General features: G+C 53.2%; 1 protein-coding gene across 9 annotated transcripts in view; it reads right to left on the bottom strand.

Moving 5' to 3' along the window:
• CACNA1E (calcium voltage-gated channel subunit alpha1 E) overlaps positions 1–16,646 on the bottom strand; it is a 134,784-nt gene that overhangs the window by 54,667 nt on the left and 63,471 nt on the right. For all 9 annotated transcript variants that reach the window (XR_005629963.1, XM_039730262.1, XM_039730263.1 and 6 more), the window contains one exon: positions 2,181–2,284. Coding sequence is in view for 8 of the 9 variants with exons in the window: in XM_039730262.1 (XP_039586196.1) it covers positions 2,181–2,284 (104 nt within the window). In the remaining variant the exon portion in view is untranslated. The remainder of the gene's footprint in view (positions 1–2,180; positions 2,285–16,646) is intronic.

Raw genomic sequence — 16,646 nt, 5'->3', positions numbered from 1 at the left:
TGAGCGTGAACCTTGAGGAGAAGGCTGGAAATCCCGAGTGGACCTTGTTATCCAGCGATGCAGATGGTGCAGTTTGCAAGATACATGGGACCAGCTTTCTGCAAGGAGGCTCCCAGTGGCCATGATTTCAGCTGAGCATGGCCTGGCTTCCCCAAAAGCTCTGGTGTAACTTCCAAGGAAAGAATTCCGTCAGTGGAGGTGTTTCCATGGAGCTCATTCCCAAAGTGACCATCTCTTCTCAGTTCAGCACAGCCACAAGTGGGGGAATCTGGCCAGGCCCTGCCTGTTCATTCAGCTGAGAGCTGGCAATGGAAAGGTCACACCTCCCATCCCCCAGCAGAGCCAAGTACTCTCTCCCAGCACAAGAGGATTGTGGTGAGTGCTAAAACAAGAAGAGCTCAGCAAACAGAGCAGGGAGCGGGGCCCTTCCTGCTGCACTCAAGCACTGGTGTGCACAAGCACCTTCTCCTGCCCTTAGGTCCTACTCCCCCACGGCTCCAGCAGCACCTCTGGGTGATTCACCCAGCCAAGGTGCTGCATCCACTGAGCCACAAGGATGTGGCCGTGTCCAGGGGACACCCACAGTGTCACAGGGTGGCAGAGCCCAGCTGGCCACCTGAGCCCACCTCCCTCAGCCCTCCGGGAAGCTGAGCAGTCCTGCTTTACCCTGGATATCTGCCACGCCACGAGAGCATCTCTGTTGCCAATTAGGCCACCCACCCACTTGCATCTTTCCCCAGTACAAACCCTACTAGCAATAAACAAACAGTGGAGATGCCAGCCGCTGCCTGGGAAGAGTGCATCCAACTCAGCGGGCATGGCAGCGGCTGCCTCGGGCAGCCCTGGTGCAGGGAAGCACCAAGGTGGGCCAGGCCATGGCCAGCCATTCCACCAGCCCCGCCGTGGTCCTCTGGCCAGAGTCTGGCTGGTGTCCCCAAGCTGCTTCCAGCATCGCCCCAGCACCAAAAGCACCACACAACACACAACACTGACACGATCCAACGTTGTAATAATGTTGTTCCCATCTTCCTAACTTTCCTTCTCCAGGCTTTTCTAGGAAAGCTCCTGCTTGACATCGAGACCCAGCTAGACTTTGCCCCAATGCCCAAGCTGGATGTGGCATAAGAAGTACAAATTCCACCCAATGCTGCTTGGATATCTTCATCCCCCACAAGAATTCCCTCTCTGCAAGGCAAAGTGAGGCCCTTCCTGCAGTCTGTCCCCAGAGCCCCTGGACCCAGTCAGGCCCCAGAATGAGAGCTGGGAAAATTCAGGCCAATAACAGACCCCAACTTGCTAGTCTAGAAACTCCTGAAACCACCACCATCACACTGGGACTTCCAGAGACACTCAGGAAAGGGACAGAGATGACCGAGGCCATTCTCCACCCTGACCCTTGCAGCTAAGGGCTTTCCATCTGGCCAAACCAGTGCTACGATGAACTTTGCATTTTGCCATGATGCATAACCAGCCAAAAAATGACCTGCTTCAGTCAGAACAGAGGAGCCCACATCTTCCCCCAGTTCAGGAGAGGGCACACTCTCACCATTCAGCAGCCCCTGCCAGCAGCTGAGGATGTGCTGGTGCAACCACAGTTCATTGTCATGGAGACAAGAAGAGATTTTGTCTCCAAACCCAGCTTAATGGCTTGGATTAAAACTGCCTTCCCCTTGGGAAGTGCAGGACAGGGACAGTTGCTTTGTCCCTACTTCCTTATCTTATATCTGGGCTCATCCACGTGCACCCCAAGCACCCCTGTCCTCACCAGAGCAGGGCACATCCTCCTGGTCACAGCACAGAGGTGCTCTGTACCACTCCCCAAACCCATCCCAACCCACACACACCCCACCACCAACAGCCTGGACTCAAACACATTGTCACAGACCCCCTCATGTCTCTCCCCTCTTGCAGAAGCCAAGCAGCCAGAAGATCCCCAGTGACCATTTCTCACACAGGAACCAAAAGCAGATCTTCAGCAAGGTGAAATGACAGTAAAAATAATTATCTTCAGGGCTGTCCCTTTCCCAGCTCCCCAGGTTGAGGAAGAACCAAGCACAGCCAGGGAGCAATCCCCTGCAGTGGGGCAGGCATGAATGGAAGGGATTGGGACACAGGGACCAGCCTTAGGTGCCAGGAATGTGTGACAGGCACAGCTCAGAAGGAATGACTGCTCTGCTTACCCTGACAGCACTCCCAGGACAAGGTTGAGGACGAAGAAGGATCCAATGATGATGAGGGGGATGAAGTACAGCCAGTTCCAGGTGGCTCCTAAGGCATCATTGGTCTGGAGGAGAAAGAAAAAAACCGTGTGTGACATCACCTCCAACACCAGCAACGAGGCAGAGGGAGGGTGTGTAACTTCAGTGCTCCAGGCTGACCACACCAGGCTCCTCAGGGTGATGTGGCCATGCCTGCCAAGCCTTGGTGGGCACCCTTCCCCACCACAAGAGCCCTGGCACCGCTCAGCACCCTGCCCCAGCCATACTCTCCAGTCTCCAGCTCTCATCAGGCAGGACCGCTCTCCCTCTCCTCCATCCCCTCCAACCATCCCTGCAGAGACTGTAAGGGATGGGTATAGCTGGAGGTGCAGCGTCCTGCAGCCCAAAACTGGGGTGCTGAGGGTGAGGGATCGCCCTGAGCATGTTTTCCCCAGCATTTTGGTTCAGGACTCCCATGCACATCCACCAGGATGGGGCAAAGCAGCCCCACGGCAGCAGGGCCTGCTGAGCACAGATTTATAGGGAAGGTGGCATCTAAAGAAGAGGCAGCCAGCGTTTGTCCCTTCATGCACGGTGGGAAACCTCCAAAGAGGCATTTTGCTGCTGGCATTATCACTAACACCTTGCAGACACCCTCCCACCACAGGCAACATCCCCCAGAGCCACGGAGCTGAGACCAGACGGGAGCTCTGAGCACAGGGCACAGCCCGACAGCTGCAAAGGCTCCTGATGAGCCCTGCCCAATCCCTCCAGACATTAATTCACCAGAGGTTCTAATAAAGCAGTGCCCCTCTGTCCCTCCCAGGCCCCATTTGTCCTCTGGTGTCAGGCACGGTGCGCATGACGCCGGGCTGAGGGTGATGCGGCAGAACGTGACTGTCTGGGGGAGGTGGTATCAATCTTCTTGCAATGAAAGACTCTTTCTCTTTTCTCTCTCTTCCCCCCTCTCCCTGTGCTAATTAAGCCCTCATCTTCATCTGAGTCATTGGCACCACATCTCCTGGTCGGCCAGTGCAGGAGCTGAGGCTCTGCGACGGGAGGAGCGCGGTTCTGAGGAGCAAAGAAAGCGTGTGCTGGAGCCTTCCTCCAGTGGGAACTTCAGCTGGGTGTCCCCGTCACCCTGACACCGAGCCCAAGGCAGGAAGGGTGACACCAGCCCAGCCCAGCCCAGGCATTGACCACAGCAGCGCTGGGACGGGGGATGTGGGCAGCGATCCCAGTGACAAGGCATGCAGCAGCCGTAAGGGCTCTGAAAGCAGCTGGAAGGACTCACTGCTCTCCCCCTTTGGCCCTGGAGAAACCACACATATCCTCCCAAGACCCTGTTCTTTCAAGATCCCAGTTCACCTCCAGCCCCTTTCTTTAGGGCCATGGGACTGGCAGGGACAGGGAGGAAGGAAGGATGCACGGGAATTCCTGACATCCAGTGATCACCACAGCCCTGCAGAGACCCCAGGGCACTGTGCTCTGCTCTGGCAGCACCATCTTCCATGGCATCAGTCTTCAAGGCATCGTGCAACCCTCAGCTCAAGCTTGGCAGGGCTTCAGCTCGCTGCCAAGATGCCACTGGGTACCTGCCACTCATGTCAGGATTGCTTGCCTTTGAAACTGGCTCCTGCCCAAAAAACACAGGCTTTCCCCGAGGTCTTTGTCACGGGGAATACAAAACAGAGGAGCTCCTTTCCTACACAAGAACAAGGCATCTTCCCCCAGAACTGGGCTATCACCATCCCTTCTTTAGCCATCTCAGCAGGAGAGAAAGAGGAGAATAGGAAAATAGGCAGTTTTCCCAGGGTTATCAGTGCCCAGATGTCTTCCCTCTCCATTTTTCAGGCACAGCAAAGCTGGTGGCACTGGGGGCCTGCAGCAGGGACAGCTGAGTCCTGCCTGGGGCTTGGCAGGACTCCGGTGGCGTGGGCTGACTGTGATCCCAACCTCTGCATTTGAGTGCCTGGCTCCCCTGGGGGTGGAGGCAAAGAGGGTTGGAGAGATTTTTAAGGGGATTTGGGAGGTCACAGCACCACTTGCACCCAGCAGCTGCAGGAGGGGCACTTCTAGGGCAGAGGAGGAGATGAGGAGCTGTGGCCATGGACCCACATACTCAAGGGGACAGCACTGGCCACAGTGAGCTCAGGGACGGTCCCAAGCACCCAGGCTGCCACCAGCAGCTCCAGGAACAGCACTGCCACCAGCAGCCACACGCGTCCCCCTGGCTGGTGCTAGCTTTGCTGACATCCCCAGCCCCAACGTGAAATCTCCCAGGGGACATCCCAATGCTCCCTACAAACCCAGGAACTGGTGATGCCCAGTCTGGATGCAGTGGCTCCAGACCATCATCTGGTACTTGTTCGGCCACTCAGGCTGCCAAAAACTCACTATCCCCACTGGAAGCCTCCTCAAGCAGATGCTCCAATGGCTGCTGCAATTTCCAGCCTAAATTTATTTGTGGTCATTTTCTACACCGCTCCATTCTTTTGCCAGCACTGGCCTTTGGCTGAAATAGCTCTTTTCCTTCCTCTTTCTATCCTGATCTATTTCTGGACAGCAATCACAGCCATCTCCAGCCTCTGCTTTGCTGGCCAAAGCAAGATTCTTCCAGGTCTCTCTTGCCCAACTGGCTCTCCTGCCCTGTTTTATCCAGTAGCCCCTTCCCTGCTCCAGCCCAGGCTCAGTTCGTCCTTCCTGGACAGAGGAGACCTGAGTGAGCAGTTTGAGGGGTCACACTCCATCCCTGCGTGATGCCACAGAGACTTCAGCACCTCCCCTGCATCCCACCATCCTCCCTCCTCCTTTGTGCCACCCCTGCCCTGCAGCCACCTCGTGGCCACCCTGATGTCACTATTCACCCTCTCCTCCTCCACGCCGCTGCTTCCCAGCCAACAAGACCTGAGTTCCAAGGAGAGATCTTTGCTGCTCCTCAGCAAGTGCTTGGATTTCCACTTCTCACTGCATCCAACATCTCAAAGGCCTCCCAGCCCAGGGTGGCAGCCTCTGTCCCTCCAGCTCTGGGAAGCCAGTGGATGCTGGAGGCAGGAAAGCCCATGACGGATCCCCAAGGACTCCACGAGTCAATGACATCCCCTTTGTCCCCTCAACACCATCCCAGCACTGCTCACTTCCCCACCAGCCTCGCAGAGCCCCTCATGGGGCGGCGTTTCTTGTTTGGACTCAGATGTTCATTAGTTCTTATCCATGCTGCAGTCTCACAAACCCTGAGCTCTACAGCACTTCACTCTTACAAACTCAAAATGGAGCCCTGTCTCTCTCTCTACAAGAACTTTTAAGGATAAACTGTCCAATTAAGAAATTACACCTAAATTATTTTCACTTTTAACCCAATAACCAACCACCTGTGCCCGCAATTGGGGACTTTTTTATCCAATTACACAAAACCACCCAGACCCATGGAGAAGAAGGTGAAGAAGGACTAGCCACTAAAACCTCCATCTTGCTTTATAGATATTACTATATTCTAACACCTTAAACTGTAAGTTTTACCCAGTGATATTACACACTTCTATTTAAACTACACATCTATAATACTAGTTTGGAAGCCTTTTCCATGGCCTCAGATCAAATGCAGAGTTCTCTTGGGGGTCAGTACCTGTCAGCACAGAAAATCTAAAATTCTCAGCAGCCAGGGTTCCAACACATCCCCTTCCCCTCTTCCCCTCCCCATTTCCACTCTCCCACAGCAAACCCTTTATTACAAGGAGCAGCCCTAGGACATCTCCAGGCCTGCGATGCCAGGTTAGCCCGGCGTGACCTACCTTTGACAAACCCATGATTCACTTTCCTCTCCTGCCTCCCAAACCTGTTCTGAAATGCCACGAGATCGAGGTCAGCCTCACAGTCCTATTCCTGCCTGCCTTACTTTTCCTCCCCTCCTCCCCCCGATTTTAAATATAGGCACCGCGTTCGCTATTCTCCAGTCAGATGGTGCCTCCCCCAACTCCATGGAGCTGTTAAAAATACTTGTTACCAGACCTGCCATTTCATGTGCCAGCTCCCTCCGAGCTCGGGGGGAAGCCATCCCAAGCACCCAGGCTGGTGGGCACGGGGGTCTCAGCGCTGGGCTTCCATGGCTCCCACGTTGGCCATGCCGTCGTTGCCTTGTCGTGCCTTTTGCTGCTCTGTGTTGGCCAAAAGCGGGGCTGAAATGTCCATCCGTGCCCAAATCTCTCCAGATGCCATTTCACTGGGCCTTGCTTCCGTCTGCAGAGGTGGGGAACTGCTCACTGCTCCTCCGGGAGGTCTGTGTCAACACAACTTTGCTGCGGCCCTCATTGCACTTCCCAGCTTTTTTAGCACCAGAATGTCGTTGTCTTGACTGAGCAGCCTCTTTTCCCGTTCCTTTGGGGCATCATTTCTTCTCGATATCCCTCTGTAGTTCATCATCTTGGTCCACTGTGCCTTCCCATAGATTTTTTTCCCCCTTTGTTGAAGGTATCAGGAGGTTGTTGCTTGCAGAATTCAGGGTAGACGCAAGAATTTTAATCCCTGAATTACACCAACTCCTTTCATGAAGAAATTCCAGGTTCCTGCCTTGCTCCCAGCACAGCTGAGCACGTCCCATCTCTCACCCAAGCACTTTGGGACAGGCTTTTAATATTTCCTTTGGGAAATGGAGGAGCTGCTTGGTGCCAAATCTTTGCTGCTTCTTCCCTTCCCTTTGAGAGGCCTCCTTCTCATTATGCACCCCACCATCCCCCAAACTCTTCTGTGGCCCCCAGACCAAGAAACACCACGCTCACATCTTGGCATGACCCATCCTGCTGCCAGGAAAGCCCTCTGAGCCTACAAATGGCACCACCAAGGCGTGGGAGCAGGACCCTCCTAAGGGAAAGAGCCCCCACCAGCTCCTGCTCCTCACCCCCCAGGCACAAGGTTATTCTTTAGGCAGCTCTTGTGGTGTTTGTTTGGGGTTTTTTTTTGGTTTTTCTTTTTTTCCCCCCCCAAAGGGCAGGAAAAGGCGCGGGAAGCTGCAAAAGCAGGTCTCACTCGGGGGGCCAGAAATCTAAAGAAATCTAAATATATCCTCAAGTTGAATGCACAGCACAAGCTCACAGCCCACACGTCCCCTCCCTCGGGCTGCGGCGCATGGGAACCTTCAGGATTTCTTTGCTATAGGGGAAGGGAGGGGGGAAAACCTCAATAAACCCCTCAAAATCAGTCTCTCCTGGCTAAAAATAAACAGAGAGCAGGTTCAGTCTTGTGCAGGGAGCCTTCGTGGCCACTCCATTGCTCACCAGGGAGCAGTTCCCTCACTGGGGAGGGGAACTGGGGACCTGTGGGCACCCAAAGCTTTCAGGGAGCAGCAGGGTGAGGATTTCATTCACAGAGAGGTTTGGGGATGATGGGAAAAGCCATGGATCCCAAGGATCTTTGCCCTGGGAGCTGTGCCTGCCTTCCCCAGCACTTCTCAGGTGCTTGCAGAGCAGGACAGCAGGTGCAAAACCATCACAGCTTCCATGGTTTGTGCTCCAAATCCTTTCCTTGGCAACTTCCAGTGGTCTTTTCCTGGTGGTGACACCCACCATGGCTGATGGTGTCCCCCAGCATCACCTCCCCAGCCCCTGACCTGCTCCTCAACTGCATCCAGCTGAGAATCACACACAGGGCAGCAGCCACAGCCTCACAGCCCAGCCAAAGGGGGAGAAAATGAATTATAAAAATACCTCTCAGCAGATTCCCTGGCCTAAGCAGCTCCCTGCAGACCCTGACACCCGCTGCTGCTCTCCCCAGCACAGTAACAGATCTCCCTGTTCCCTTTAATGGCAGTAATTGAATCTCCTGCATGCAGGGCCATGCTTCACTCCCTGCCTGGGATCCATCAGTGACCCTGGCACTGGACAAGATCTGAATGGAAATGCTTTGCTTTCCCAAATCAGGTTAATGAGGAAATGGGTGCATTTCCTCTGCAAGGGCCAGGGTGGGACACATCCTGCCACGGCCGAGTGTCAGGGTCTGCAGGCAGGGTGGGCACCTCCTGCCCCATGCCTCCCTCCAGCACTGCCCTCCACTGGCCCTGGGAAGCTCTGGGGTGCCAGGGACAGGCAGGAATAATGCCAGAGGAGGACACAAAGCTCAGCATAATCTTCTCTCTGAGTGTATGCAGGGAGGGAGGGAGCAGGGAAGCAGGAAAAGGACACGATGCATTTCATTTTTCTGTTTCCTAAATGGAATGCAAAAAATGCGCTGCTAGAAGCATTACTAAAAATCAAACATTTTTCCAAATATTTGAAATAGGCACTGAGACCAGTTTTGGTGCTGTTCTCCTCCGACCCACCAAGAAATTGCACCCAGATGCCCCAGCATTGATGCACAAACCCAGTCCTCGTGTGTGCCTCCTGCTCTGCCTCTCCCCACATCATCCCTCACTGTGATTTTGCTCCCAAACTTTCACTTTCCCCCCTGCCCAGACCCCTCCTGCGCCTTCCCCAGCACCACTCCTCAGGCAGGATGAACTTTTCCTGATGGAGCATTTGCAAAGTTTCACAGTTCTCTCCAGAGCAGACGACATGCCAGCACCACTGCCTCTCCAGCTGGACACTGCAGCAGGGCATGGCTTCCACAGGATCAGCTTTAAGGCTGTTTCCTGGATCCCTGCTTTGTTTTGGGCACGCTGCAAGCCCAGAGAGGCAGCTTGGGCCCCACAATATGATTTTCATTGTTGTATTACATTCCTACATGGAGGAACATCCCCAGCTTCAGCTGTGCTGCTCTGGGGCAACACACCCCTGCAGAACCTGACTTACAGACCCCAACACCCCACAACCCAGCCCTGGAGCACTAGGAGGTCTGGAACCAGCTTTCCAACACCTCACTGTCACATCCATGTTTTCTGAAAAATTCCTTCACCCAGGATTTGCTCCTGGGAAGCTCAGAAGCCTCAGAGAAAAAGGAAAACAATAATTATCTGAATTGCTTCTCCTGTGTTTTGTTGCTTTAGAATGTGTTTGGAGATTGTTTATCCCACAGGTGATTGTTCCATTGGTTTCATGTGAGTTGTTTTGACTCTTTGGCCAATCAGGGCCAAACTGTGTCGGGACTCTGTCAAGAGAGTCACGAGTTTCATTATTATCTTTTTAGCATTCAGTAAGTATCCTTTCTGTATTCTTTAGTATAGTTTAGTATAGTATTATTTAATATAATATAATACTATAAAGTAATAAATTAGCCTTCTGAGCACATGGAGTCAGATTCATCCTTCCTTCCTCCCACGAGGGACCCCCACAAATACCTCACCAACACCAGCACCAAACCTGCTAATGGAATTATAAATCCTGGGCTTATCAAAGATGAGCAAGGCAGCCCTGAGGCCCCCTGCCACCTCCCACCCTTGAGGCTGGAGCTGCCGGGTGATGCCAGAGCACCCGTGGTACCCCCAGCAGCCCCCTCAGCTCCCCCAGTGCTCCCAGACTTCCCCGTGCGGGCAGGGAGGAAGGTGTGGGCAGGGAGCTTTTGCTAGAACATGCCTGGAAGATGGGATCCAGCAGACACAGTTTGTTTCTTGCTGTGTCATTTCATTGCATACACACACACACACAGAGGGAAAAAGGGGAAGAAGGGAATTTAAAAAAAAAAAAAAAGGCAGGAACATTTGGCAAGCTGGTGAGGGTCTGGCTTTGCTGAGTGTGGGGAAAGAAAGTGCTCTGTTTTTCCAAAGGGAGGAGAGGGGAGAGCAGGCTGGCTGCCACACACGTGCCTGGCAGCACCCACGGCTGGCAGCACGGGCACCAACTGGAGCCATTTGGGGGAAAACAGCTCATTTTTTGAGTTCAGAAAGGTTTGAACCATTGGGGTGGAACCTGCAGCCTCCTTTGTGAGTCTAAGCGTGTTCAAGGCAGAATTTCGGAGCAGGGAGGAGGAAAGGGCTCTGTCCCACGGTGCCACAAGCACTGGGGACTTTTTGGCAGCCTCCATCCTGCAGCCGAGCCCATCCCACCAGGAATAGCTGCGGAGGCACCGCGGGCTCTGCTCGCTGCCGAGCTGCTCGGAGCTCTGGGGGCTGATTAAATTTTCATACCTCCCCGCCAGGATATTCTGTGTGCACTGTGTCTTAATTTCTAGCACATAACTCCTGTTCCCCTCGCTGGCCGGAGACCCTGGTGCCATCCCAGAGCACACAGAGTAAAGAGCTGTCACCATGATACTTTTATGAAAAATCCCTTCCCCAGGATTTTTTCTCCTGAGAAGCTGGGAAGCTTCAGCTTCTCCCTGTTTTGCTACTTTGGAATGTGATTTGGAGAATTGTTTATGCCAGCACGTGAATTGTTTTTACTTAATGACCAATCCCAGTCCAGCTGTGTCGGGACCATGGTCTGACACAGGTTTTTATTATTCATTCCTTTCCAGCCTTCTGATGTGCTCCTTTCTCTCTATAGTTTAGTATAGTTTTAGTATAGCACTTTTTAATATACTATCATAATATAATAAATCAGCCTTCTAAGGAATATGGAGTCAGATTCATCTCTTCCTTCATCCTGGGACCTACAAACACATCAACAAAGAGCCAGGTGGTTTCCCTCTTTTTGCCATCCCTCCCACCTCTCTCTCTTCCTCCTCCTCCTCCTCTTCCCAGCTCCTTGCTATGCATCACACTCCCAGCTTCCTGCTGTGCCGAGCTCCTCCAGCCCATCACTGCCGTGTCAGGGCTGGTTCTGGGATCTTTGCACCACCAGCAGAGCTCCCACAGCCCTTGGTGCACGGCTGGCACTGCTGCAGCTCTTGCCCTGGGACCCCAGGAGACAGACAGCAGTGTCCAGAGGATCTGCAGAGCTCCTGGAAGTACTGGGGCTCAGGGGAGGTTGCCAAGCTCATCTTAGGCCTAAGCAAACCCCCTAAAAAGAGGAAAACCCTCTCTGGTCAAGGCAATTTTGCTGCCTCTGTGGAAAGCCAGGCACTGTCCAAAAGGTTGAGGAGGAATCTCCCCAGAGCTGCTCCATGCTCAGGTCTCACTCACACTGCTCACACAAAGGTGCTTCAGGCAGGGCAGGTAAGGCTGAGCACCCCAAGGGATGGCTGTGAAACCCCAGAAATCAATGCCAACATGCAGCGAGCAATTTTGTACTCACACAGGTGGAAAAACAACTGTCCTGCAACAGATTCCTCCTCTGACCCCCTCCAAGGGTGACTGGGGCAAATGGGGCAGGAAGCAGAAGAGCCCAGCCTTGCTCACATCTCTGACCCATGTGCTCTGGCATGAACAGTGACACCAACACACCTCCCTTCCCCAGCATCCCAAAGCAGGCTGGCCTGAGCAGCCCCTGTTTCAAAAAGGATGGATGTACCACCGCATTTCTAAGGCAGCCTCCAGCAGAAGACCTTCAGTACTTTAATTGTAAGGAAGACGAGGACAAACATTTCAGCAGGGCCTGTTGTCACAGGACAAGGGGTAGTGGTTTCAATCTGAAAGAGGGTTGATTTAAATTAGATAGAGGGAAGAATTTAATGTTCTGGAATGGCTGCTCGGGGAGGTGGTGCAGGCACCATCCCTGGGTGTGTTTAACAAAGCCTGGATGTGGCACTGGGGGCCAGGGTTTAGTTGAAGGGTTGGACTCAATGATCTTGAAGGTCTCATCCAACCCAGTGATTCTGTGAATTTCTTTCCAAGGAGGCTGGTCTCACACTGGCACAGGCTGCCCAGAGAGGTGTTGGATGCCCCATCCCTGGAAGTGTTCAAGGCCAGGTTGGATGGGGCTCTGAGAAACCTGGACTAGGGGAAGGTGTCCCTGCCCATGGCAGAGGAGTTGGACTGGATGATGTTTAAAAGGCCCCTTCCAACCCAAACCATTCTGTGATCCTGTGATCTCAAGTTTGGTGCTTCACACACAAAACCAGTCCGAGCAACTTGTGCAAACCCAGCAGGAAATGCACACGGTGAGATTCACCAAAACCCTTCTGCACCCCACGCCTCGAGGAGATCCCAGACACCGAGGGGATCCTTCCCTCCTGGCCCCAGCCCCTCCAGCGTGCTGGATGCACGTGGGGGTTGAGTCACACATGCTGCAAACCCCCGCCCTTGCAGCAGCTCCTGTTCCCAGCCACTCCTGCAGCGTGCCCGCACACACAGCTCACACTTGGCACCCAACCCACGGCCCTGCAGCCTCCTGGCTCTCTGCTGCAGCTGCAAGACCCAGACCCACCTGCCCCGAGGCCATGGGCACAGCTCTGCCCATCACCACTGCATTTTGGGAGGTGTTTTTGGAAGCCATCAGCGGTTTGGTGTTCTTTCCCCCAGCAAACACTCCCCTCCTGCAGAAGCACCCAGAAGGCTCTCAGCACCCAGCCCTGGCATCCCCTAAGGCTCCCTGTGCTGTTGGACCCTCCTGCCTCCCTGTGGTGCCAATCCCTGGTGCCAGGAGAGGATGAGGAGTTCAGCCTGAGAGGCAGATCATGCAGGGAAGCACGCAGCAGGCTCAGGGCCTGTGAGCAGCGCCAGCACAGCCACAGCAGCGTTTGGGCTGGGATAGCCCCGAGGTCACCCAGGACAACCATTAACCCAGCACAACCAGAGCAGCGTTTGGGGTAGGAAAGCCCCTGAGGTCACCCAGTCCATCAGCCCAGCAGTGCCAGCACAACCAGAGCAGCGTTTGGGCTGAGAAAACCCCAAATTTCACCCAGTCCAACCATTGACCAGCACAACCAGAGCAGCGTTTGGGCTGAGAAAACCCCAAATTTCACCCAGACTATCAGCCCAGCAGTGCCAGCACAACCACAGCAGCGTTTGGGCTGGGGAAGCCCCAAATTTCACCCAGTCCAACCATCAGCCCAGCAGTGCCAAGGCCACCACTCAGCCATGTCCCCAAATCTGCCCATCTTTTAAATCCCTCAGTGTTGTGACTCCAGCGCTTCTCTGGGCAGCCCATGCCAGGGATTGACAACCCCTTTGGAGAATTTTGTCCTGATATCCAATCCTGCACCTCGCCTGGTGCAACTTGAGGGCAATTTTTATCACCCTGTTGCCTGGGAGAAGAGACCAAACTCCATCTGGTCACAACCTCCCCTCAGGGAGTTGTAGATGTGGTGGTTTTAGTTTGAAATTGGCTGGAAATGTTAATTTTATGTAGTGGTTTTGGGTTTTTAATTTTAGATTTTCTTAATTTTGAGATGTTTTAATTAATGTGTTGATGAGTGTGGTGGGTTCTAGTGTTGGTTAATTATTAGTGTATTTATTTTTTGTTGTGAGATAGGATTAGGAGAAAGGTAAAGAAGGTTTAAAATTTTTAAAGGGTATAAAGAAAACTTTATTAATAGTAGTTAAAAGGGCAGAAGTAGTAAGAGTCAAAATAAACTCTTTAGATTATGGTGGGTTCTAGTGTTGGTTAATTATTAGTGTATTTATTTTTTGTTGTGAGATATGGTTTGGAGAAAGGTAAAGTAGGTTTAAAGTTTTAAAAGGTTATAAGGAAAATTTTATTAATAGTAATTAAAAGCCAGAAAAGTAATAAGAGTCAAAATAAACTCTTTAGATTACTTCTTTTTTCCTTCTAATTTTTTCTTTTCTATTTTTAATGTGAAAAAATAAAACTTAATTTTTTTTGTTAGTTTACATTTAAAATAGGGGGTTTTAAATTTAGTTAGGGAGAGAAACTTTGTTGTTAAGGTTATGGAGATTTTTTTATAAGAGGAAAAAAACAGTTCCCTACCATGACAGTAGGGAAGTGAGAAAGTCCCCCCCTGAGCCTCCTTTTCTCCAAGGTGAGCCTTCCCAGCTCCCTCAGGAAATTAAGATTTCACAGGACAGATCAACAGGGGACACAGATCCCCTTTGCTTGCCGGGATGGTGGGAGCTGGGCTGAGCATCCGAAGCCACCAGTGTCACCTGTGCCCCCCTGCTGCAGCCCTGCCACCCCCCAGGCCCCAGCAGCACTGTTTGATGACAAATGCATCCCTGCCCCAGGCTGGCACAGAGGCAGAGAAGCAGGACAGGGAGTCCCTGTACTTCCCTCTGGTCCCTACAGAAACCAGGCTTGCTCTGGAGCCAGCCCAGGGAAGGGGCCTCTGCTCCAGGACAAGAAAACCAAAATACTTCTTAGCCCCTGTTTCAGACCACAGAGGCAGCCCCAAAGCCAAACTCCCCCCCAAAACAAACCAAAGCCCTCCAGGCTCCCAGGGACAGGAGCTGGAAAAGCAACAACACCCCACAATTCTTTTATTTCGACCCATACTGTGATTTTTACTTCATGAAGGCAAAGCTGACACAAAGAAAGCAAAAAGCAAGCACAAGGATGAAATAAACCATGTGGAAATTAGCTTGTTGTCATGCTGCCTGCAAATTCCAGGAGCCACACTGGCAGACCTGGTAGAATGGTGGAAAAACAGATCTTAAAATCATGATAATAGTCACACAGGGGAATTCTGTAGTAAGCAATTTATTTGAGAGATTGCTAAAGTGGTTTTCCTGCCATCTCCCTCTCCCCTGCAGCGTTAATCCACAAGGACACAGCCCCCCACCACTTTATCCCAGTGGGAAAGTGGAGCCCCCCAAACCTGGGGCATGGCCTGGGCATGGTCAGCAGCAGGAGCCTGCCCTGCCTCGCTGCTCCAGGTGATGAAGGCGATGGCAGAGCACCCCTGTGGTTTCCCAGCCCTCCTCCTGCATCCCCCAGGGACCGCATCCCTCATCTTCTTATTAAAACAAGAGAGACAAAAATCCATTTTTCTGTCTCCGAGTAGCAAAGGGACCGAGCACCCACAACCTCTGCAGCACGAGGCCCCCTGAGAGCCCCTGGGGAGGACGGGAGGTGCAGCCCAGCAGTGCTGGGAACTCCAGCTCTGGCCCCCCCCCGAGGTGAATCAGCAGCATTTAATGCTACCAAGGCCACAAACTCTCATTCAATTAAAAGCCAAGGAAGGTCCCTGCTCCTTTCCACAATAATTGGTCAGTAACAGCTGGTTCTTTGCAGAGGGACAGGGAAGGGAGAAACCTTATTTATGGTCCTGGGAATGTGGTGACAGAGTGTGACAGTGTCAGAGCAGCTCTGCCCAGCTCTGCTGATTGGGCTGGGAAGATGATTTGGATCCCCACAGGGGTCCCAGAGAGCCCCCAGTTCAGCAGCTAGGGGAGGGAATAGGGGTTCCTGCAGGGGAGGCACAGCTTTCAGAGCTCCCAGATCCCAAATGATGAATCAGCAAATCCCAGACACTGAAGGGATCAGCTCCAGCCTTCCCAGCAAGGACACCCCGAGCAGCAGGAGGCCAGACTCACTCAAACAAACCCCTGAGGTCCACCAGACCATAAACTGCCCATCTGTTCCCCATCCCCTCACGCCCCACCAGCAGGACTCCAGCATGGGCAGCACTGCTGCTGATTGCTGCAGGCTCCAAAGGCTGGGAAGGAGGAGACATGGAGAGCACTGATGGAAGAAGGTTTTGCAGGAGACAGACATCAACACAGGAGCAAGGCTCAGGGCAGGTGGCTGGCACCAGCCCCAGGCATGCCCAGGCTACACTGGCAAACCCCCTCCCCTGATGTACTCAATTAAACCTGGGCAACAGGTGCTGTGGGTGAGTCTCCAATCCCACTGACACGCCAGAAACAGACACAAAATTGAAGTTTTTTGGCCTGAACTCTCAGGTGGTTCAATCCTGATTCATTCCCCCACTGACACAGCAAGATCCTGACACTGCTGTCTCCTTCAGGAAGAGTAAAACCAAATCCTCGTGGAAAGGTCAATCCTTTGCAATGAACTCTCCCCTTTCTACTCCAGTCTGGGTTTCACAATCCATCTGTGCACACACGCCACCCTGCACCCCCAGAGGGACCCTGTGACAGAGCCAGCAAGGAAGGGGGCCCCAGTGCTGACAGGCTGGGGTTTCAAAACAGCCTTTCCCCCGATGCCAGCGTCCCTCCTGCAGCAGTTTCCCCACCACATGCCATCCAATTTGCCTCCCGCAGAGCAATGCCACTCTGCAAATCCCCGGGCGTTATGGGAACCAGGGTATAAAAACATTCCCGGCGCAGTGACGCCAAAATTGATGCTGAAATTAGGCTGGGAACAGAACAGGCACGGGTGCTTCTAGCCCACAAACTCAAGCATGCCTATATGGCCAGTCGCCCACGGCACTGTGGCACTCTGGGATCGCCTGGAGCTTTTTATCCAGCTTTGCCCTCAAGCTGCTCTCTGGGCACCCCAAGGGCTTGGCCATCAGCAACTTCCAGCAGCTGCAAACCACAAGAACTCAGCCCAGCCACTCCCTGCTCCATCAGCACAAAGATCCCAGCTCCCTGCTGGACGCTGAAATGCTGTCCCTGCCACAGAGAAGGGATCTGAGCCCAGCTCTGAGGCTTTCCCAGGCCACCAGACATCCTCTGCCCGCTCCGCAATGCCCAGAAAATGTGTCCGCTCTCACAGAGCAGCCCTGGGGAGCACAGCAGGAGCAGGCAAGGCAGGAAGCCTCCCCAGGCACAGCCTTCGAGCA

This window comes from Passer montanus, unplaced genomic scaffold, assembly GCF_014805655.1.
Source record: "Passer montanus isolate IOZ18808 unplaced genomic scaffold, ASM1480565v1 scaffold71, whole genome shotgun sequence".
Taxonomy (NCBI): Eukaryota; Metazoa; Chordata; class Aves; order Passeriformes; family Passeridae; genus Passer; species Passer montanus.
The sequence above is the reverse complement of the archived record's forward strand: the minus strand, read 5'-3'. Positions and strand labels throughout refer to the sequence as shown.